At 46.8% G+C, this 22885-nt stretch overlaps 1 protein-coding gene across 1 annotated transcript; it reads left to right on the forward strand.

The window, feature by feature from the left end:
- The first annotated feature begins 11681 nt into the window (after window positions 1–11681).
- On the forward strand, window positions 11682–14660 carry LOC119649812 (chitin-binding domain protein cbd-1-like). Its single transcript, XM_038052143.1, has 3 exons — window positions 11682–11795; window positions 11894–11964; window positions 12026–14660. Exons 1-3 carry the CDS (start codon window positions 11786–11788, stop codon window positions 14585–14587), a joined length of 2643 nt encoding a protein of 880 aa, XP_037908071.1. The 5' UTR covers window positions 11682–11785; the 3' UTR covers window positions 14588–14660.
- Window positions 14661–22885: the final 8225 nt, after the last annotated feature.

A 22885-nucleotide genomic window follows, 5' to 3' on the forward strand; every position in this document is an offset into this window, starting at 1 on the left:
ACGTGGAACCCACGGACAACCTGAGAGGAATCAAATCAGGGGATGAGCCCCGCGTGTTTGCCTTCGGTGTCTTGGAGATGTTCAACGAACATCCCGGACAGTCTGTCCTCAACGCTGGTCCACACCTCTGGTGCTAGTTTGCGGCTAGCAGAATTACCATCCGCCAGCGCCACACGTAAGTGGCTCCTGGCCACGTCACTGAGGGGTGTCGCAGTTCGTGGCCCGTCGGCTGACTGTTGCTGCGCAATTTCCGTCGGATGTTGCTTAGCGTCTGAGCTCTTGCCCACTCTGCTCCGCTTGTGATCTTGCTCGACGTCCTCTTTAGATCGATTGCATTTCAGAGCGATGGGCTTCGCCTTCTGCTTGTCTGCCAGGCGTTTGCTATTGTATCCCTCAACAATCGCCTGATATTTACCGAGGTCTTTTTCATCCCCCTCGTTCACAGTACCAGTCTCCTTACTCTCAGCAATCTTGCTGAGAATATGCATGGCCTTCTGGTACTGGCTCTTGAGCAAGACACCAGTGGACCTTTGCTTCTTAGTCGGTTTCCGACGACCGACGTTCTTGTCGGCTTTCACTTTCGAAGGATCCCCCGATGTCGAGAGTTTCGGGTTAGGAGTACTATGTCTGGTACTCGCTACACCCAGTTTGACGGCTTCCAGGCTGGAAACCATTAATCCGTTTGCCGCCTCGCTCCAGGAGGTCCCTGCGGTTTCCCTGGTTTCAGCACAGCGGTGCTACTGTTAGCACCGAGTGTACTGCTCTCGACGGCAACTGTCTCCTGGCTGGATGCCAGCAACTCGTCCTCCGATGATGCGCCTGGCATCACCCCCTCTTCTTCTACCGTCGTTTTTTGTATTTTAAAAATTGAATCTATGTCTTGGTCCCACGAGTAATCCGGGAAGAATGTCCACCCTGGCTCCCCGGCCACCAGGGTAAGGGTCTTATTTGAAACTGAAGGTGCCCAAGATTTTCAGAGTTGTCATACTAATGATCAAGCTCTCCATTGGCCACGCAGCCCTCGACGTATGCTATTCCACCTTGACTTGGGCTCTTGTTAGCACATTCTCCGGTGCAGGGAGGACGATCCCCGGGCTGTTGCTTCCGTCCGAATATTAATATCTACTCAATAAATCTTTCACGAGTAAAAAAGATAATATGCATCAAATTCAAATCTGGAATACTCGAAACCTATCTAGATGCAATTGATAACCAGAAATCATTTCGAAAATGCATTTTCCGCCAAATATGATCGGTCCTTTTGAAAGATACTTGCATACTTATCTAATGTAATTTATCTTTCGATAATTTCGTTTAATGCAAAAAAGGCACAAAAAAGATTGCATGATTGAAACAACAAAGTTAATAATTACATTTATTGGTTTTCCGCTTATCAACTAAATGTAAAAGTCTCCGACGCATCTGAATTTATCAATTTGCGTTCGATTGGGCGTTTAACGAAGAAAAGACTCTCAAAGATAAATGAACACTTTCTAATTTTAATGTTCTAACTTTCACTATCGAAATGGTGATTAATCAAGTTGTTTGACAGAGATACAAGCTTCGATAACGACTTTTTCATATTTCAGACTTTTTCAATTGATTTGGAAGTCGGAAAAATGGGGAATATTCTGGACAACCTAGCCTTCGTCAGTTTTTTAAGGATCCGTTTTGCCCTTTAATAAGAGCCCACCTGTATCCCCGCTTCTTTATCTTTCTTCAACAGAATAAAGAAAAAAATCCAAAAAGCCATCTTTTGGGACATATCTTATCTTTTTCGAGTCACTTTTTAACGGGCATTTGGAGAGCATGGAACCCAGTACCCAAATAGGTGGTTTACTGCACTTGTGTGGTTGGCAAACCATCTTTAGTTTGGACTTCTATAAATCCTGTCTCGAAGGTGGCATTACATTTCAAACAGAATCAAATCTGAAAAGAGAAGAAAGTAGCGTATCCAATGTAGCTGGACCTATCAAGACACCGGCAAAGGGTCAATTGTCTCCAGACCTGGAGTTTGTTTGTACTCAGCGGGTAAAATAAATTCAGCCATCTTTAGGCCGATTTTGTTAACCATAGATATAGGTTGGGGGGGGGGGGGGGAGGTCTTCCCCAGCATTTAGAGGGTACAAGATGTCTTTCATTGTCTCTGATGGTTGGCCCAATCGATAGCTATGCGTTGAAATACCCGATCCGAGGCGAACGTCTTGCCGATTAGAGATAGAAGCGTTTTTTAGTAGCTTCGTTTCAGAGTAACGGTTGCAGCACCTAACAACAACAATTCAAGGCCAAAAGGACCATAACCGTAGTCTACAAAGTCCTTTATCAACCCCGCAAGCACACTTAAAGATCCACTTACGAAATTCGAAGTTTCTAATCTTCTAGCAAACTCCTGAAACATGATTGATTCCCTGGTATTGGTGTGATTGATCCCCTGGTACCTTGTCGTCGTGGGCGAACCCGTAGTAGTTTATTACTACACTGAGGGTGTCCAAACATGAATGTGGAAACAAGGGATTCAAACTCTCCAAGTGGTAAGAAGTCACAGACTTCGAAGACCCGAGAAATAGGAAATCCAACTACGGCCGATGCGTCCGCAATACTACAGCCCAAATCTACCCACAAACGGAAGTGGAAAGCTCGGCAGAAGGGAATTTCGCCCACGCCCAAGGAGAGGGGACTACAGGCTCAATCCTGCCTAACAGAACCTTTGCTTCACCCTTACCGGGAGGAGCGGAAGAAAGGAAAGCTGGTGACGTGGACACTACTGGTTTAAGGTCGGTATGTAAAAGTGGACCCAAGCCGCCCGGCCACCGTGAACCTGGAAAGACCCCAAGCCGCCGCCAGAAGAAGGCACTGCTTAGGAAGATGAACTATCTTGGGAATGAGAATATGGACGTGGCTGTACCGCTAGATGCAGTAATGCTCAGAGAAATCGGGCTCAAGGAAGCGGAATCTTCTCTGAAAAGTGGGGATAAACTGGTAATCCCGGCAAGATCTACGCTGGACGCGCCAGGGAAAGTCCCAAAGGAATGCATGGCTGGAGATACAGAAGTCTTCTACACCAATGGCTCAAAAACAGAACAGGACTTTTGAGCCGGAGTCTATCTCTCGAATGAAAACGAGAAGTGAGTTTTTCCTTTGGGACAATATGTAACGGTTTTCCAAGCGGAAGTATATGCGATCCTAAGGGTCCCAGGTCTTACTTTTCGCAGTCCTACAGCACCAGAACAATCTACAAGATTTTTGATATTGTTCCTGAATACGGGGCTTTCACGTTAACTTTGAGTCGAGATGTACTCCTAAATACTTGACTATTTGCACCAGCTTGATTTCCGCCCCTGCTATGATGTAGCTGCTCTATTTGACATTCCTAGTGGACACAACTAGTCCAGACTTCTTGGCGTCCACCGTGAGTCCGTTGTTGAGGCACCAACTGTGGATTATATGCATTCAAGCGTGTGTTCGCAAACATGCCGGTAATTATTATGAATAGATTAGCAGCAAATATTTGTTCGAAGACCTTTGTGCCCTCCCGGATCCATAGAAAGGTGTCCACTACCCCGGAGCCTTACCAGAAGAGAGAGAACCCCTTCCTGTGGGCAGCCCCTAAGACATCCTGCCTCAATAGACTTCTGGTCGACCACTATGTGGATTTTTCTCCCCTGCAGTATGTGCAGGATTCACCTAAGGTGAACAACGCCTTTTTCAATTTTTGCCTTGAGCTCATTTGAAATATAAGTGTATGCTAGGCACGCACTGTATATATTCCAAACCTGTACACCCATGACATCCATTGCCTCTATTACTAGCGCAGGAATAATGCCACCAAGACCTGCAGGCTTGTATCTATGTAACGCCCATACGCCCATCTTACACGCTCTAGTGATACTACTTTGCATTCCAGATTCCAGTCTTCCGGTTGAGGGCTCTATGCCTCTGTCGGCCTTAAAATTTTGTTTGCTCCCTGGCAAATGCACTCTAAGCGTATTGTTTGCCATTTCTTCCTCACTTTCTGTGTACTTCCTGCTCCGTAAACGCAGATAACCCAGCTTCTGGCTACGTTCTTCGACAAGGATTCGTTTCAGCTTTGAAGTTGCCTCAAGCGTGTTAGTCTCTTTGCAAAAGCGTCACCATGACGATCGTTGATGCGGTAATGCGAGGTAATGCGCTGACGTTAGATGATACGGTTATGCAAGGTAAGGCGTTGTTACTAGGTGATGTTGTAATGTTTGGTGATGTTTGATCCCGTTCGTTGATGGTAATATGATATTACACTTGAAGGTGACATCACTTTTGTGATATTACATACATTAACCTCTCATCTCTCGTCTCGACCCTTTTACGATGATGTTGGAATTTCGCTGGCATATGCAGTGGGCATTGGCATCACATGCTGCCTTTGCTCCCATACCTAGTGGATAGATCTCATAAATGTTTCACTTTGGACTTCATCTGCGTCATAGGGGAAATATGCAAATGGACGTATGAACGAGCGTCTCAGATTTAAAATTTACCCTTATTCCGTTCGTCCTGTCGTCTTCTATGGCTCCGAGTATTGACCGACTATAAGAGACAATGGACGGCGTCTTCCAGTAAAACGAACGAGGATATTGCGTTGAACTAGTGAGGTAATACGCCTTGATCACATCCGAAATGAGGATATTCGCGACCAATATGGGGTTGCACCGATCATGCAAAGAATGTCAGAGAGTCGCCTGCGATGGTATGGTTTCACATTCACAGGCCAAGATTGGTCTGAACATCGAAGTCGATGGTCAACGACTAAAAGACCGGTTGAACAAAAGTGGCTTCATTCGCTGAATGCAGATTCGAAGGCCTCGCAAATGCATCCAGATGAGGCCTTTGACAGAACAAAATGCAACAACCGATCACGACGACCTTTGAAACCACGCGGGTTCTGTAAAGCAAACCTTCCGCGCAGTCCCGCCAATGAGAGGTTACCGCGTGGATCTGACGTTTCGTGGAGGTTTTTTTGAAGCGGACGCCGGCTCGTTGAAAGTTTTCAGCCTTGACGAAGACACTCACTTTGGCCCGCCCCGGACATTGAGCTTAAACGAGTGCCCCGCTTCCCCTCTCGGGGGCTCTCGTATGGTGGTTGAAGCGGCCTCCGAGGAGCGTTCAACCGAATGGGAACCTATAAACACGTGTCGACGTCCCTGGGGATGTTGCACTCCGTCTCCGCGAGGCTGATCGTGAACTCCTCTCGTTGCACTATACGGAGGCCGAGGAGGACGAAAAAGAAGGACCGCGACCACAACGGATCGTTGCGAGCCATTAAGGCAGCCTTCAGCACCCGGTGTCAACGTTCCGGCATACCATTGGACTGTGGATGGTATGCAATAGTCCTTCGTTGTTTGAAGCCCAGGAGCGCCTCGGCACATGATTGTGCCGTGATGTCAGACAGAGGTATTGCTGCTGAGACAATACTTGAGTCAGTGCGAGTCTCGCAGGGCCTATTATGACGAGATGGATGGTGTGGAAACGCTTGGTTGACCTAGGGAATACACCTACTTCCTTTCGAACGTGCTTGTTGATCTTGCACTTCTGGCTTACGATGCACTGTCTGGCCCAAGATTTTACGTCCTTGTTCATGGACGGGCAGAAGTATTTATCAGTGACTAACTGGTTCGTCGTCGCGATGCCTAGATGTGCGTGATCGTGTATTGCATGAAATACTTCCCTGCGAAAATCGGCCGGAATGAATGGCCTGATTCCCTTATCTGAGGTTTCGCAGAGTAAAGAACAGTTTGAACCGAAAAAAGGATACTCCTTGATTTTGTATTTGGAGTGTGTCTTCTGTCTCTGAAGCTCTGCGTCGTCTTTTTGTGCTTCGGCGATTACCGCATAACTGACCGCGGTGGGACTGTGACCTCTGAAATTCGAGACAAAGCGCCTGCAACAACATTGTTTTTTTCCACACACGTGTTGGATATCAGAAGTAAACTGGCTGATATAACTCAAGTGCCGCAGTTGGCGAGGGGACGCTTTATCCGGCTTTTGTCTAAGCGCGAAAGTAAGAGGCTTGTACCCTGTGAACACGGTGAACGGCCTGCTCTCAAGGGAGCAAACGGAAGTATCTTATGGCGAGGTATACCTCGAGTAGTTGAAGATCGTAGGCGCTGTAATTGCGTTGAGCTGGGTTGAGCAGTTTTGGAGAGAAGCTCAATGGTTGCCAGATTTGATTCACTCGTTGATGAAGATCGGCGTCTATCGCTGTGTCTGAAGCATCAACAAACACAGATGGAGGTGCATTTGGCTGAGGAAATGCCAGCAGTGTTGCCTCAACAAGCTGTCGTTTGACCGATGGATGTATGAATGGCATAATCAGACCCCGTAACCTCACAGAAGTCTTTAGTTTTTGGCCCAGACAAGTAGGCGTTCAGGATTGCTTGGTGAAGAGCGGCCTTGGGCAAGAAACGACGACAGAAGTTTCACACACCCAAGAACCTTCGCAGATCCTTTACCGCGGTTGATAAGGAAAACTCTTTATCGCCTCAACCTTGTTTGTATCAGAAGTTTTCAAGTGGCCGAGAAATTTTACCTGGCTCTTTAGGAATCTGCATTTCTCAACGTTCAGGACAAGTCCGGCCTGAAGAAGGGCTGTTTCAAGGGCTCAAATTCTGAACAGAAAACGACTTTTGGTCGTTTCATCCATGTAGACAAAACAAAAGTTCAAGTTTCGTAAGACAGAATGGATGGACTTCTGGAAAGTCTGCACAGCATTGCAAAAGCGTAGTGAACTTGGAGAATCCGAAAGGTGTGCAAATAGCCGATGGGATATCTGTCTAAGCCTTCAGACTCCTATAATCTCCACATGGCCGCCATTCTCTGTTTGGCTTAGGGAGGAAGGGAGAGAAGTGGAGAGGACCAATAGCTGTTGGATGGTCTTCAAATACTACACTTCGGGTAGTCGTCGCCCAGGCACCCAGCGAGCCTAGATTTTTTGTTACGTTAAGATGTTTGGTCACTGAAGCTCCGTATTTACGATGGTACCAGAAAGTTTTCTAGGCCGATAAAGTCCCCGCATGCGACTGCCCGGACTCCAATTTCGGGAAGCAGACCTAGACCGTGATTGCTAATGTTGCTATCAAACCCGTTTTTATTTCTTTCTTAACTTAACTTGAGGACAGACGACAACTGCATTGCGCGACGACTGGGTCGCTCCAAGGGCGTCTCAGGAATTCGTGGGGGGAACTGAAGGGCATTTCAGGTAACCGCAACTGATAGCGGGAAGATGTGGTTGACACACTATACCTCATCAAGGGTTGACTTGCAACGACATTATTTGGATTGTAGGTGGGTTCCTTCTAGACTTACTACACCTAGTAACAATTTCAACCTCACGGTGCTGGAACGACAGAGGCAAGCAGCGTCTGATGCCTGTGAGGAGTGGACAGATCTCCCACCAGGCGCGACTCCAGCTGGCGGATTGGGCATACCTATTGATGTATAAATATGTGTTCATGCATTTTTCATTTCATTCAAAAGACGAAGAAAAAGGCAAAAGTGCGAATTCGCCCAGAAGAAGTTTATCCTACGCGGAGATACTAAAAAAGGTTAAAGCTGGCACTGACCTTAAAGATCGAGGCGGAAATGTCAGCAAGATTCAAAGGACCCAGAATGGTGACCTCCTGTTTAAGCCGAAAAAAACCAACTTGGAGAAAACCAATGGCTTCCAAACTCAGGTTAAGAACTCACTTGTGGAAAATGTCACGGTACAGACCTAAAAACATGAGGTCCATATACAGTACAAAGATCTCGATGAGGTGACAGGCACTGCCTTGATGGAACAGTTTAATTTGAAGGAACTTGCCGAGGAGTCCGTTGTAAGTTTGCGGAAAGACTATGGCAATACTCAAACGGCCACATTGCGATTACCAGTGGACGCAGCGCAAAAGTTATTGGCGGCAGGGGTAGTTCGAATCGGAAGGGTTGTTTGCCGTCTGAGAGAGCAGATTTCTCTAAAGAGGCGTTTCAAGTGAATCGCTTTTTGTCATTTTGTAAAGACCTGCACCAGGGACATTGGTCGGTCCGATCGATGCAGACGGTGTGGGGAGAAAGACCATGTTGCCAGAGAGTACAATAGAGGCTCCAAATTCCAAATGCTTATTGTGCCAAGGAAGAGAGGGACGGGATTACCGGCATATTGCCGGAAGTGCAAAATGTCCGAAATTTAGGAAGGGGTTGACTTCAATGGAAAAATGAGGTTTATTCAAATAAACCTCAATCATTGCAGGGTCACTCAAGATTTTCTCGAGCAGACCACCTACGAATCCGAAGCGGAAATTACCATCATTAGCGAACCCCTTAGAAACCGTCACGGTGGCGTATGAGTTACAGATTCGACTGGTGGATCGGCGATATGGGCATGCAGACATACAGCGGCTTTGTGTGGGCGAAAATAAGTGGTGTATATGTTCACAGCTGTTACGCCCCACCAAATCTGACACTGTCCGCATTCGAGGAAATGTGTGACTGTCTTGTTCGCGACGCAAAGTGTCGTAGCCCAAGGGTGATTGCTGGTGACTTCAATGCTTTGGCCCGTGAGTGGTGTAGCAGAGAGATAAATGCAAAGGGTTAGATGCTTTTGCACAGTTGGATATAATTTTGGCCAACGAAGATTATGTAAACACCTTTCAGAAAGGGGGGTCTGGCTCAATCGTAGACCTAACTTGTCAGCCCTGCACTTGGTGTAGACTACAGGACTACAACCACAGCGATCACTAGGCAATCTTCTTTGGGCTATGGGTGGAGTAACCGAGCAGAATACCATCATGCTCGAAACCAAGAAAGATGCCAGACTGGTCTGAATGAGCAGACCTTCATAGGAGTGTGGCTAGACCAACCTAATAAGGTGGGCGTCTCCACGGAGGGAACTGTCCATGTGTATTAATGCATGCCAAAGGGTGTGACGCGTCCATGCCTAGGAGGAGCACATTCCCCAGTAGAAGACCAAACTACTGGTGGAATACTGAATTGAACAGCCTTTGATCCTGTCACTGAGCCAGAAGAGCGGCTCAGAAAGCGGTAGGCAGCGACCAAGAGCAAAAGAGCGCGTTTATAAGGAAGCCCACAAAACCCTCAAGCTCGCCCCCCGTAACGAAGCATGAGGGAATGCTTTAAGGAGCTCTGTTTGGAAGCAGACGTAAACCCGTGGGGGAGAGCCTATTGAATCGTAATACAGTAATTCAGAGGCCGATCACCTCCGCAGATTACGTGCCCTTCACTCTTCTTAAAAATTATCCAGCGTTTATTCCCCCAGCAAGAGGAGGGCACTGACAGCTTCCAGCTTCCTCTGAATGTGACGGCAATATTGCCAGTCACTAATCACGAACTTTAGGAAATCTGCGTTAGGCTAGGAGATAACAAAGCTCCGGGTGTGGATGGCGTGCCGCACGGGGCTCTTTAGTTTGCCGTAGAATCCAGACCGGAAATGTTCACTGAGTTGTTCGAAGCGTGCATGTCCGAGGGGATATTTCCAGCATCATGGAAGCGACAGAAGTTAGTGCTACTGCCTAAGGCTGATAAACCTCCAGGTGAGACAACCTCCTAAAGACCTATTTGTATTTTGGACCATGTAGGGAAAATGCTAAAGCGAGTAATCCACAATAGATTACTTCCGGTTGTTGAGAGCCAGGGAGAGCCCACAGATCGTCAGTATGGGTTCAGTAAAGCCAGATGAACCACCATTGACGCCATTAAAATGATTACTGGTTTGGCCGAAGGTGCAATCCACGGAAAGGGCAGTACCAGCAAATATTGCATAGTGGTGACCCTGGATGTGAGAAATGCATCCAATTCGACCAATTGGAAACTAATACGGGAATCTCTGGCGAAGATTGGTATTCCCGCTTATCTTACAGCTACTATCAACAGCTATTTACAAGAGCGCAGGTTTTGGTATGACACTGATGACGGATCCCAGAAGAAACTTTTCTCTGCGGGTGTTCCACAGGGCTCCGTACGAGGCCCACTACTGTGAAACATCATGTACAATGACGTAGTTAATCTTCCCCTTCCGGAGAAAGCCACGCTGATGGGCTATGCCGATGATATAGCGCTGGTTGTGGTCGCAAACCACCTCGGAGATGCTGAGTTATACTCATGCAAAGCGATCGGTGCTGTTAAGCGTTGGTTTAACGACATGCTTCCAGGTTGCTTATAGCTACGGTAGTGAGTTCGATCCTGCTCTATGCAGTTCCAGTTTGGGGAAAGGCATTGCAGGTTACATTGAACGTTAATAAACTGAGTTCAGTCTACAGAAGAACAGCTCTAAGGGTATGCTCGGCATTCAAGACTGTCTCAGAGATGCAGAATTCGTCATCTCCGGAATGATGCTCATTGACATCTTGGCAGATGAAATGACGAATATATACTATGCGAAGTCTATCTACCCTTTATCGCAGACGAAGAACGTTGAAAGGGAGGGATCTCTAGATAAATGGCAAAGAGCGTTGGGAACGCTCAGGGAAGGTTCAGGAGTGGCTAGAGAGACGGCGCGGTGAGATTAATTATAATCTTACCAGTTTCTCACGGGGCATGGAGGATACCGCCAGTACCTGATTGGCCAAACTGCAACAATGAAGTTCCAGAGGACCCAGAGCATGAATTCTTCCACTGTCCAAGATTTAGGAGAGAGGAGACTCGTACCAGAAAATCTGGTGCGAAGAATGTTAGCATGTCAGGAAGACTGGGATGCTATCAACTCCATGGTCGCATCTATCCAAAGCAAACTGCGAAAGGCAGAGGAGACTAGAAAAGCGCGGTTACGTACGCCGCGTAGAGACGAAAGAGGACCAAGTTAAAATGAGCTTACTCTGCCCCGTGATGTAATACCACGGGGCTTGGGGGGAGTCGGAGGCGGTTTTTTAGTGGGTAAGAATCCCACACGCTGGCGTGTCTAGGCCAGTCTCTTCTCAAGATTTCCACCTCCTCAAAAAAAAGGAGCGTCGTTGAACTAAATTAGACTTCTTTGGGGGCCGAAAAATGTTCATCCTGGCCCCAAATTTCCTACGATCCTGGTGGACATCGAGGCACAATCAAGTGATTGCATGATCATGTCACATTCAGTCCACCACCCCCAACTTGTACTTCGTAATCGCAAAAGTTTTCTGATCTTATCTATTCTGTTTCTGACTGACATTCTGCGGAAGAATCGAATAAAATATGTTCACAAAACTTTCCAGTGAAATTTAACAAATAAAGTCCCCCAAGAAAGGCACATATAAAATGAAATTGTCTCTATAAATAATGATTTCATGTCTCCAAATTTTTTTGAACAATTAAAGCTTTTATCATCGTGAATCATCACTAGATAATGGATAAATAATACTTTTCCGGATAGAAAGAACCGAATAGAATGGAGACTGTCAACTATAGTAGTTTATCGGGGAGTCATCCACGTGCTGACTGAAACTAGCGAGATTGTAAAGAAGCGTGGAGCCTCCTCTTGTAAAACAACCCTTCGTTTGCATAGGCCCCACTTTGTCTGGTCTCCCTATCTCCAAGCAAGTTCTGAAAGGGGTAGTTGAAAGAGAGTAGCAATTAGCAAGCAAAATTTATTAGGACTGTTATCAACTGGGTTTATCTCTTTCCGACATGTTTACTTAAGAAGGTGAATCTTTATATCTTGGCTGATAATATACCACCAATTATCCGTTATATAAAAGAAGATTTAATTTGAAAATCCATTAAAAAGTTCTGGTAAGTTGACCGGAACGGTTTTATTTAACACGAATTAACGAAAAATCCTGCGTACTAGGAAATGGAGAAAGGTATAATTTAGATAAAGTCTAGCTCTAAGATTTCAGGGCTTGAGACTTAGATTTTTTAGATAACAAACAAACTGGAAAATTAATTTAATTATTTTCAGTGAATTTTTTAATAATTTTGCTGGGATGTTTCCTGGCAATTTCCCGGGATGCCCAGGCAGTTCGAAGATCTGTGAGTATATATTTAGATACGAATCGCGTGGGTCCTTTACTAATTTTCTTAATGGTTCTAGATTATAAATACAGACATACCCGAAGGCGTTCATTGTCCTATCTATACAAGGAACGCCCTCTACATACCTCATCCTGATTTTTGCGACAAATTTTTGGTATGTTTCAATGGACGCCTGGCCGTAAAGAGCTGCCCGGATGGACTTCACTGGGATAATAATTCAAAAACATGCAATTGGCCCGAGGAAGCTCAGTGTCCCCTAGTTGAAGAAGACGCAATTGACGAGGAAGTGAAATGCGACCCTTACGCGAACCCACTCAAAACGACCTTCATCCGTCACCCTACTGATTGCTCCAAATTTTACATGTGTCAGTTTGGCAGGAAACATGAAACCCAGTGTCCTGATGGATTGCATTTTAATATTGAGTCCTCGGAGTGTGATTACCCCGAACTAGCTAAGTGTGAAGTGATCCCCGGTACTACAGCAAGACCATCAATATGTCCGGCGGAAGGTTATGAAACAAAAGGTTTTCCCGATGTTTGTTCAAAGTTCGTTCAATGTGTAGAAGGTCTCGTCTATGTGAGGTCCTGTCCCAAAGGACTCTTCTGGAGTGAGTCGGAGAAACGGTGTGAATATGCTCACAAATCAGAGTGTATGAAAGGTCAAAGTGTTCTATCACCTGGGGAGGACAATGACGAAGTGACCTATGTTCCCGATTGTCCACATGTCCTTGATGAGGATGCGTTTGTTGCACACCCAAATGATTGCACCAAATACTTCCAATGCTGGAATGGAAACGCTTTTCTTAGAGAATGTCCGCAAGGACTACATTGGAACGCTGAGGACAACCAATGCGACTGGCCTTCAAGAGCCAATTGCCCCGAAGCTATATCTACTACTCCAGCAACCGAGGCTACTGACGAGCCTACAACTGAGTCCACCGAAGAACCTGAAATAGACACCACCCTAGAACCCACCGAAGAACCAACAACTGAATCGCTTGAAACTGACCCTGATGAAGACTCTACCACAGAACTTACAACTGAGGAACCAGCTACAACAGTCCCAACAACAGACACTCCTGAAGAAAACGAAACAACCCAGCCTCCTACTAATCCACCAGACACTGAAACAATCCCAAAAGACGTCGATTGTCCTCTTGATACAGAGAACATGCTGTACATCCCACATCCTGAATCATGCGATAAATTTTTGCAATGCTTCAATGGACGCCTCTTCCTACAGAGCTGCCCAGAAGGACTTCACTGGGACAATAATTCAAAAACTTGCAATTGGCCCGAACAAGCTCAGTGTCCTCTAGCCGAAGGTGATCCAAATGAGGATGAAGTGAAATGCGACCCTGACGCAAACCCAAATGAAACAACGTTCGTCCCTCATCCCAGTGATTGCTCCAAATTTTACATGTGTCAATTTGGCAGGAAACATGAAACTAAGTGTCCTGAAGGATTGCACTTTAACGTAGAATCATCGCAGTGCGATTACCCGGAATTTGCTAAATGTCAATTGATATCCGACACTTCAGCAATACCATCAATATGCCCAGCGTTTGGTGTTGAAACCAAAGGAATCCCGAAGATTTGCTCAAAATACATACAATGTGTGCATGGTCGTCCTTATGTGAGGTCCTGTCCTAAGTTTCTTTTCTGGAGTGAATCGCGAAAACGGTGCGATTACGCGCACAATTCAGAGTGCCTGAATGGAAGCAGTATCGTATCACCCGGAGGAGACGATAATGAAGGGGGTTATGTTCCTGATTGTCCACATTCACTTAATAAGGACACATTTGTCCCATATCCAGGAAATTGCCGCAAATACTTTCAATGCTGGAATGGACATGCTTTTGTTAGGCACTGTCCTTTAGGACTTCATTGGAATGCTGTAATTAATCGGTGTGATTGGCCTTTCAGAGCTAATTGCACTGAAACTATACCAACAACTCCAGCGACTGAGTCCACTGAAGAGCCCAGTGAAGGACCAGGAACTGAAGCACCAGGAACGGAAGCACCGGAAACTGAAGCCCCAGGAACTGAACCACCAGCAACAGAAGCACCAGGATCTGAAGCCCCAGGAACTGAACCACCAGGATCTGAAGCCCCAGGAACTGAAGCACCAGGAACTGATGCGCCTGAAACTGAAGCACCAGGAACTGAACCACCAGCAACGGAAGCACCTGGATCTGAAGCACCAGGGACTGAATCACCAGAAACTGAACCACCAGCAACGGAAGCACCGGGATCCGAAGCCCCAGGAACTAAGCCACCAGCAACTGAACCACCAGCAACGGAAGCACCAGGATCCGAAGCCCCAGAAACTGAAGCCCCAGCAACTGAACCACCAGCAACTGAAGCACCGGGAACTAAGCCACCAGCAACTGAACCACCAGCGACTCAAGCCCCGGGATCTGAAGCACCAGGAGCCAAGCCACCAACAACTGAAGCACCGGGATCTGAGGCACCAGCAACTGAAGCACCAGCAACTGAGTTACCACCCATTCTACCACCAGCAGATGGAGCACCAGCAATCGAAGGACCAAGACCTGAGACTTCTACTCCATCTGATCCACGAGTAAACGTTTCGCTCCCTACTTTAAAGTCGAGTTAATTTCAGTCGAAACTGGACTGTTAATGTTCCGCAATAATTAATAAAAAAATTTCAAACGTTTTAAATCGATAAAGCTGTCTTTTTTTGGAGGACTGAACAAGCGAAAAATCCTTTATTTTAAAAACTGACACTTGCTCCCAACTCATTTAGAGTTCCGAGTGAACCGCTAAATCCCCAAAACGGTGCACTGCTTACTCCTCTACTGCAAGCACAAAGTTCCTATTGGAACATTCAAAAGGGCTACCAAATACGGCTAATTAAAAAGCAGGCCTAGCATATTTGTCGGGAAACTTTAACACGCTCCAATCCAGACTTCTAAAATATCCAATAGAATTAGAACCTCAGATCCTTAACTTGGTGAATAAATCCATTTTCTTCCCGCTCGGGGTTAGTCAACGATCCTAAACGGGTCACTTATGATGCAGGGAGCGGCATCCTCCAAGTAATCCTAACCCCTTGCTTGGTAAAATAACTGCATCCTAGATAGTACCCTTGAGACAGTTTCTTGGGAAGGAGCGAACTACTAATGACCGGTATACGCCGGGACACATTCGGAGTCCCCGGAGCCATCGAGCCTAGTTCGGCGAAGGTACGTATCAGGAGCTAGCCCTTCCTGGACCCTGGTTGGGTAGTGTGTATTGAACCGGTATTAGTAGATCGCGTTGCCCCAAGCGAGTGCTGATTCATCCGTGAGTTCCGGGATCAGCTAATCGTAGGTCAGGCCTCAAGGAACGGGGTAGGGGCCTTGTCTCCGAGGGTGTACCTATTCCTGACCAGTGCGACCTGTTCGCTTGCACACAATGCCCAAGCAGCAAAGGGGGAATAGAGGTAGAGTAGGCTGTGTTTATACGCAGCACGGAAATGCGTTGCCCAGGGTCCAGCGAAGGGCACAGTAAGGGCAGAAATACGTAACAAGCCATTGGGATGCACAAACAAAGAAGAAAACTCGGCACCTTCAATGGAGACAGCAATCCAGACAGTTCAACGAGAGAGGCACAGAGGAAACTGTCGAAACTGACCAGATAGTTTCGAATATAAGCCAAGTGGGAGCGCAGTCGATTACTCTGGTGAAAGCTGAAAAGGAAAGGTTTGTTAAGAAATGCGCGGCAGTTATGAAGCGCATGCCATCTGTGATGTTCCTCCAAAAAAAACGTCAGCAAAGGAGTGAAAACCGGCTGATGGAGCTGGAGGAGCTCCTGGACAAAATTTCGTACTGCAGGCCGACATGGAGAGTAAGAAATCCGTAAGAAAATCCGGGGAAAGCAGAAACAACCGTACCTCCTGATCAGAACACCGCGAGCGCTGAACGGATTTCAGAGAGTCCACTACAGAGCGAACTGAAAAAAAAAACGAAAGGAGGAAGGGGCATCTGAAGACGACTTCACTCAGACACTCCCCAGGGCTCAAAAGAGGAAAGCGAAGAGGGCAAGAGGCAACAACACGCCGCGCCATTAGAAAAATCCCTGCTTAAAACTGAGGCAGACACGAAGGTTGGAACACCAAGAGAAAAGTTAGGGGACTAAGGGGAACTAGACCACCAGCTCTGCTTATTAAGCCGACGGAAGGTAAAACCCTTGTGGGAGTCCTCAGTGAAATGCGTGACAAAATCAAACCAGAAGATAGTGGAGCAGAAGTGTTTTCCATCCGAAAAATGAAGGGTGGTGGAGTCGAATTAGGCTCAAGAACAGCAAATAAAGGTACGCTTTCTAAAGTAGTCGAGAAGCCTCTGGGAGAGAAAGCTTTGGTTTCTAGCCTGAAACTCATGTGTTTTCTGGAAATCCGAGACCATGACTGCCTCACAGAAAAGTGCAAGGTAGAACAGGCCATCAAACGCGAATGACCAGATTGGTATCACCTCTGCGAATTCCCGAGAGCAAAAACTCGCTCTCGTGGAAGTTGCAGAGCAATATGCAACCCCGGCGTTCTTTCTGTGCATGGAGCATCACAAAGGCGAATACCGGGAGGTTTGTCGAACCTCTTGGAATAGGTGGGGCACCGTTAGAGGGAACTGCTGGGGGTGGCGCTGCAGCTTACACTGTCGTCAATTCAGCCAGAGGAGCTTCAATAGTCAAGAGGACATCGAGACGTGGCAAGCCTCCTATGTATTGGTTGACGGTGGAAATTGCAGTGCTCCGGAAGGAGAGTATTACAGAAACCCCCACTTGACACACCATCTAAACAACCGGGAGGAGGCAGATCAGTCAAAAGGAGACTCCACAACGCAATAAACAGGAGCAAAACTCGCTGCTGTCAGGATTTGGTCGGCGAGGAGAATGGGGACCCTTGGGGACTCAGTTACCAACTGGTAACCCGAAAAATCGGGGCTCTGCGGAAACCCCGTTTACTTAAGGCCGAGCTGATGGACCACATTGTAAGGGAGCTATTCCCTACGCATCCCATACGGGATGACGACACTTTTCTCTATCGCTCCCTTACCGCGACATTTTTTGTAACAAGAAGAACCGGTTCGTAATACTTACCATGATTCCAATTGGCAGCGCTCCTCAGTATCTCCTTCACAATGTTGTCTAGAGAGAACTCCACTGTGTTGCAATAAATTTGTTGACGAATTCAAACCTACCTTCCAGAAGACAGAAAAGGTTTAATAGGCGTGGTCCGCAAACCCATTGCAAAACACACAGCTAGGAGATAGCGTCTTCCCGATTTTGTGCTGGTAAGACTGAAAACATCCGTGCTCACTTAGGAATTGGGTAAGAGAAAAATCAGTTTTAGTTTGCTTCAGAGTTACCAATGAGTCACGTAGTCTATCTACTCCTTGTCTCCTTTTAAAGAGTTGTGGCAACGTACCTTTCATTACGACTAACCACCTCCCTTGGGTCTTCTCCCTCTATTTGGCTGAACGCATCCCGATGTTGTGTCGGATATTTTAGTCTCTGCTGCGCACAAACAACGCCAATCCTTTCTCGATATCTACTGTCTTCTCAGTTTGGTATTTTTTTTCCTCCATGGAAATTATTACCTGCGCATTCTGTGCCAGAGAGCCGGCCACAATAGTCGGTAACGGATGTACTCGGGGGGACAATTCCCCTGCGCCAGTTCCCTGAGGCCTAACCTACGCTTAGATCATCTCGGAACTCAAGGAAAGAGCCGCGCTCGCTTGAGGCAACGCGGTCTACTAACACCAGTCCCCGATGCGCACCACAACTACCACCTTGGCATAGCTAGGCTCACATCACCCTATCGACGACCCCGGGACTCTCAGGGTGTACCAACCTGTATGGATCGTGAGTACTCCGCTCTTCACCGAGAAACTTTCTTGAGACTACTACATAGGTTTTGTCTTCAGTAAGGGCAATCTGTCCTACGTGGTGATACTCGAGAAGGGCAAAGCTGATCCCGACCTAAAGAGCGGAAATGGAAAAAGAGTCCGAAGAACACTGAAAGGGGATCTCATGTTCGAGTTGAAAAGATTCAGCTTAAGCAAAACTGGGTGCCCAAAAATATAAGGATCTCGATGAAGTGACATCAACAAGAGAAATTCGTGCTGCTTTGAAAGAACTATTCAAGTTGGAAGGACTTACCGAGGAATCTGTTGTGGGTTTACGAAAAGCCTATGGCCACACTCAAACGGAGCACAAGTACCTATGGCGACAGCGGAAAAGTTGTTTCCGGCAGGAAAAGTTCGGATTGGATGGGTAGTCTGCCGTATAAGAAAGCGTTGATCGATCTGATATACGCAGAAGGTGTGGCAAAAAAGGCCATATTGACAGGTAATGCAATAGAGACCCCAAATGCCTATTGTGTGAAGTAAAGGAGGGACAGGATAACCGGCATATTGCCGGAAATGCTAGGAATTCAGCAAACCGCTGACTGCAATGAGGAAATGAGGTTTATTCAGATAAACCTGAATCATTCCAGGGTCCTTCAGAGATGGAAATCGCCATTATAAGTATAGAAACCGTTACGGTGGCATATGGGTGACAGGTTCGACTGGTGGAGCGGTGACATGGGCTTGCGGTCGACAAGCCATACAATGTACCACAAATCAGATAGTCAGTGGCCTTATGTGGGCGAAAATAAGTGGTGTATATATATACAGTTGCTATGCCCCACCAAGTTTGACACTGTCTGAATTCGAGGAAATGCTTGATAATCTTGTTTTCGACGCAAGGGGAGCAAGTTCAAAGGTGATTGCTGGTGATTTTAACGCTTGGGCCCTTGAGTGGATAGCCGAGAATCAAATGCCAGGGGGCCCAGTTCATTAGAAGGTTTTGCACAGATGGACTTAATTTTGGCTAACGAAGGTGTTGTAAATACTTTTCAAAAAGGTGGGTCAGATTCGGTTTTAGACCGGACCTTTGTCAGCCCTGCGCTGGCACGTGGTATGTCCTGGTGCGTCAGCGAACGTTACACCAGGCAATCTTCTTTGAGATATGTGTTGAGCCGCAGGGAAAAGATCTATCATGCTCGAAACCAAGAAAGATTTCAGGCTGGTCTGTAAAAGCTTTGGATGTGCTGACGTTCATAGAGGCGTGGCTAAATCAGCCTAATAAAGCAGGCACTTGTATGGAATCAGCGGTCCATTTGTTCCAATGCATCGCCAAACCTGTGACGCGTCCATGCCCATGAGATGCTCAATTCCCAGTAGAAGACCAAACTACTGGTGGAATACTGAACTGGCCAGCCTGCGATCAGCCTACTACCAAGCCAGAAGAGCGGCTCAGAGGACGGTAAGCAGAATCAAAAAAGCGCAAGAAGAGTGCACCTATATGGAAGCCCGGAAAACCCTCAAGATCACCATCCAAAAGAGCAGTATCCTCGGTGTTTTACGTAGGTACCTGTCGTGGAGACTTAATCCTACGGTCCTCTTCAGACACGGATTGATTTTGTGACCACAATCAGAGCCCTGCTGAGACAAGCGCAACGGTACCAGTCTATACCAAGTGCATGATTCAGCATTCATACTGGTGGATGCAAGAATTACCTAAATCTCTACCGAACTAAGGAATACGGCACCCGTGTCCAACGAAACCAAACCAAAGTTATTACAGCATCCCCCGGTGCCACAACGTGGAGGTTCTCCTCGGCCACTTGGTTTTGGTTCAGCCGAAAGGGTTGCCGTCCCGTCTTCCTCCCCGCCACCTCAGAGCACCCATCCAAAGGAGCAAAAGGAAATGGTTTAAGGAGCGGATATAAATCTGTGGGGTGCGACTATAAAATCGTGACAGGCCGATCATCTCCGCAGATCACGTGTGCTATGCTCTTGTTGAAAACAATCCAGGAGTTATTTCCCCAGCGAGAGGGGATACTGACACCTTCCAGTGGCCCCTGAATGCGACGGCGATTCTACAAGTCACCAGGGACGAATTGCTGGAGATCTGCAGTCAAATAGGCGACAGCAAAGCCCCAAACAAAGGTAGACCGGATATGTTCGCGGAGCTGTTCGAAACGTGCATGTCCGAGGGTATCTTTTCTGTACCATGGAGAAGAGATTGCTCCCGGCTATAGAAAGTCTGGGAGGCTTATCAGATCAACACTTTGGATTCCGTATGGCCAGATCAACGGTTGACGCTATCAAACTGGTCACTGGCTTCGCTGAAATTGCGATGCACGGAAGGGATGCACTAGCAAGTATTGTGCTGTGATTACCCTTGACGTGCAAAATGCGTTCAACTCTGGCAGTTGGAACCTTATAAGGAGGCCATTGGCGGCGATTGGTGTACCCAGTCGCTAGTCGACAGCTACTTAACAGATATAAGGCTCTGGTACGACACAGACAATGGAACCAAAGAATACGTTGTCTCCCCAGGGGTTCTACAAGGATCTGTGCCAGGACGGCTAATGTCCCAGTTGCTAGTGAGGTCACAATAGTGGGTTACGCCGGTGATTGTTGTTGCAAAAGATCTGACGGATGTGGAATTATATTCATCCCAAGCAATCACTGCTATAAAGAAGTGGCTGGAAGATGCAGGTCTTGAACTCGCGGAGGATAAAACGGAGGCGGTGCTTATCACGAAGTGGTAAGCAAGGAAACCACTGCCCGTATCAGAATGGGGAAGCATATCATCACTTCAAAGCCAGCAATTAAATACCTTGGAGTGATGATAGATGCAAGGATGAATTTCAAGCAGCATTTACAAAATGTTTGCATCAAGGGGTCCAATGTTAGCATGACCCTGACAAGGATGATGTCAAATGTTGGGGGCTCGCGATGCAGTCGTAGAATGCTTATAGCTAGAGAGGTGAGCTCTACGCTGTTTGACGCAGCGCCAATTTGATCAACCGCATTGAATACCGCATGCAATGCTCAAAAGATGAGCGCAGTGTGTAGAAAGACCGGGCTAAGAGTGTGCTCTGGTTACAGAACCATCTGGGATGAAGGGGTCTATGCAGTTGGAATGATGTCAATCAACATTTTGCCCGATGAGATGGCACGTATCTATGGTGGTCCCGATTTTTCCTCTGATCGGCACATGAAAAACACCGAAAGGGATGTATCGTTAAGCAGGTGGCAGTAATGGTGGGAATAGGCGAAAAGGGGTCGATGGATCCAGAGATTGATTCCGAGAATCAAGGATGCAGAGAACGCATAGTGAGATAAACTATGATCTCACGCAGTTTTTCAAGAGACATGACGTAAATACCTCTATTGGTTTAAACTGGACAGTTCACCTAACTGTACCAGCTGCGGCGGTATTCTGGAGGACCTAGAGCATGTTTTCTTCCATTGTCCTTGATTCGGCGAGGAAAGGAAGGGTCTAGAGGAGACATTGGCAGTAGCAGCGAAAAATATAATTGGGAAAATGCTTGCATGCCAGCGGATCTTGAATGCAGGGATGGACGTAATAGACCGGATTCAGTGCATATTTAGAAAAGCGGAGGAGGCGAGAAATGCGCGGTTGTCAATGCAATCGATTGGTGAAGGGAGAGGCTAGAGCCATGTCCACGCCGCGACGAAATACTTTGTGGTGATTCCATGGGGAAGAGGACACGAGTTAGGGGGTAGTTTTAGCGGGTAGAAATCTCACACGCTGGAATATGTGTTCTCGTATCTTTGGAAGATCTCCGCCTCAAAAAAAAAAAAATAAAAGGGACAGACGGATAGACAGGTTTTGTTCGTTGTTGTTTGTCTTAAGACTTCCACCGTTCGGTTTAAGGGGGCGGGGGTGTGGACATTTCTTTCTTGGTAAATGATTCAACTCTGCTGCTCGATGTTAACTTGGGTAACCCAAGGAATTGAGAAATCGGCTCTGTCTTGGAAACATACATATGGTCTTCTTAAGACTACTTCGAAGGTCTTCCTACTTGTCCCCCAGCTGACTGTGTTCTGGCTTCAGTTACACGGTTTCAAAGCCTCCGTGGGAGGAGATAAGCCAATTTCAATGTCCAGATCACCTGGTTCCAACGATGTATTGACTTCCTACTGTGGTGCAAGCGCCGACTATTACGGCGTTATTGTATGGTCTGTCTCAGCTTCTTATACTTTTTCGTCGCGATTTTTTCAGTCCTTGCCGCTAGAAGTTCGTCGTCCTCATAACTTCAGCGAATCTAAAACTATCCAAGATTTTTTTTTGTTGAGGATACTGGGGGTTCTAAGTGCTCACTCACTTGGGACGAACAGGACCCTTTGGGAAGCAACTTGCTTCGTCTTTTGTAGTCCACGGACTCCTCGGCCACACTGCTTCCAGGGCAGGGGTGAGGCAGCGTCTGATGAGTTGCCTCTGCCCAAGACGAAACCGTCAGTCTACTTTTTCGTTCTTTATCCAAGATTTTTTATCTCTAGAATGCCTTCAACTGCCGCTTTTTCCGTGTTCAATGTTGGGAAGGAAAGAACGGTTGTAATTCTGACTCACTCGCCTGACCATGCCAACTCGGGGTTGAAAAATGTCAGGTTTGCGATCTAGGCTAACCGTCTACCTAGGAATGGCCGGATTCCATGCCTCATTGGTCACTGTGATGTCCAGTTCCGTAAAGTTTTCCAGTAAGATTGAGCCGCTAATATTTCTCGCAGCATAGACCCTGCTCTTGGAAAATAACCCTCGGTTACACCCGCCAGTATATCTGGCCTCCCCATCTCGAAGTGAGTTGAGATAGTTGAGAAAGAGGCAAAATTACTAAGCGAAATTTACTAAGACTGTTATCAACTGGGTTTATCTTTATCTGAAATATTTACTTAAGAAAGTGAATCTTTATATCTTTTCTGATAATTGCCACGAAACGCAAATCATGCGTTACATGAATGGAGATTTAATCTGAAAACTCATTAATAAGTTCTAGTAAGTTGGCCGGAACGGTTTGAATTAACACGAATTAACGAAGAATCCCTCATACCAGGAA

This window comes from Hermetia illucens, chromosome 2 (genome assembly GCF_905115235.1).
Source record: "Hermetia illucens chromosome 2, iHerIll2.2.curated.20191125, whole genome shotgun sequence".
Lineage (NCBI taxonomy): Eukaryota > Metazoa > Arthropoda > Insecta > Diptera > Stratiomyidae > Hermetia > Hermetia illucens.

Excerpts from the sequence above, each read along its gene's own strand:
- LOC119649812 (XM_038052143.1), top strand. Across the intron at positions 11,965-12,025 it reads CCCAGGCAGTTCGAAGATCT|ATTATAAATACAGACATACC; the intron begins GTGAGTATATAT and ends TAATGGTTCTAG.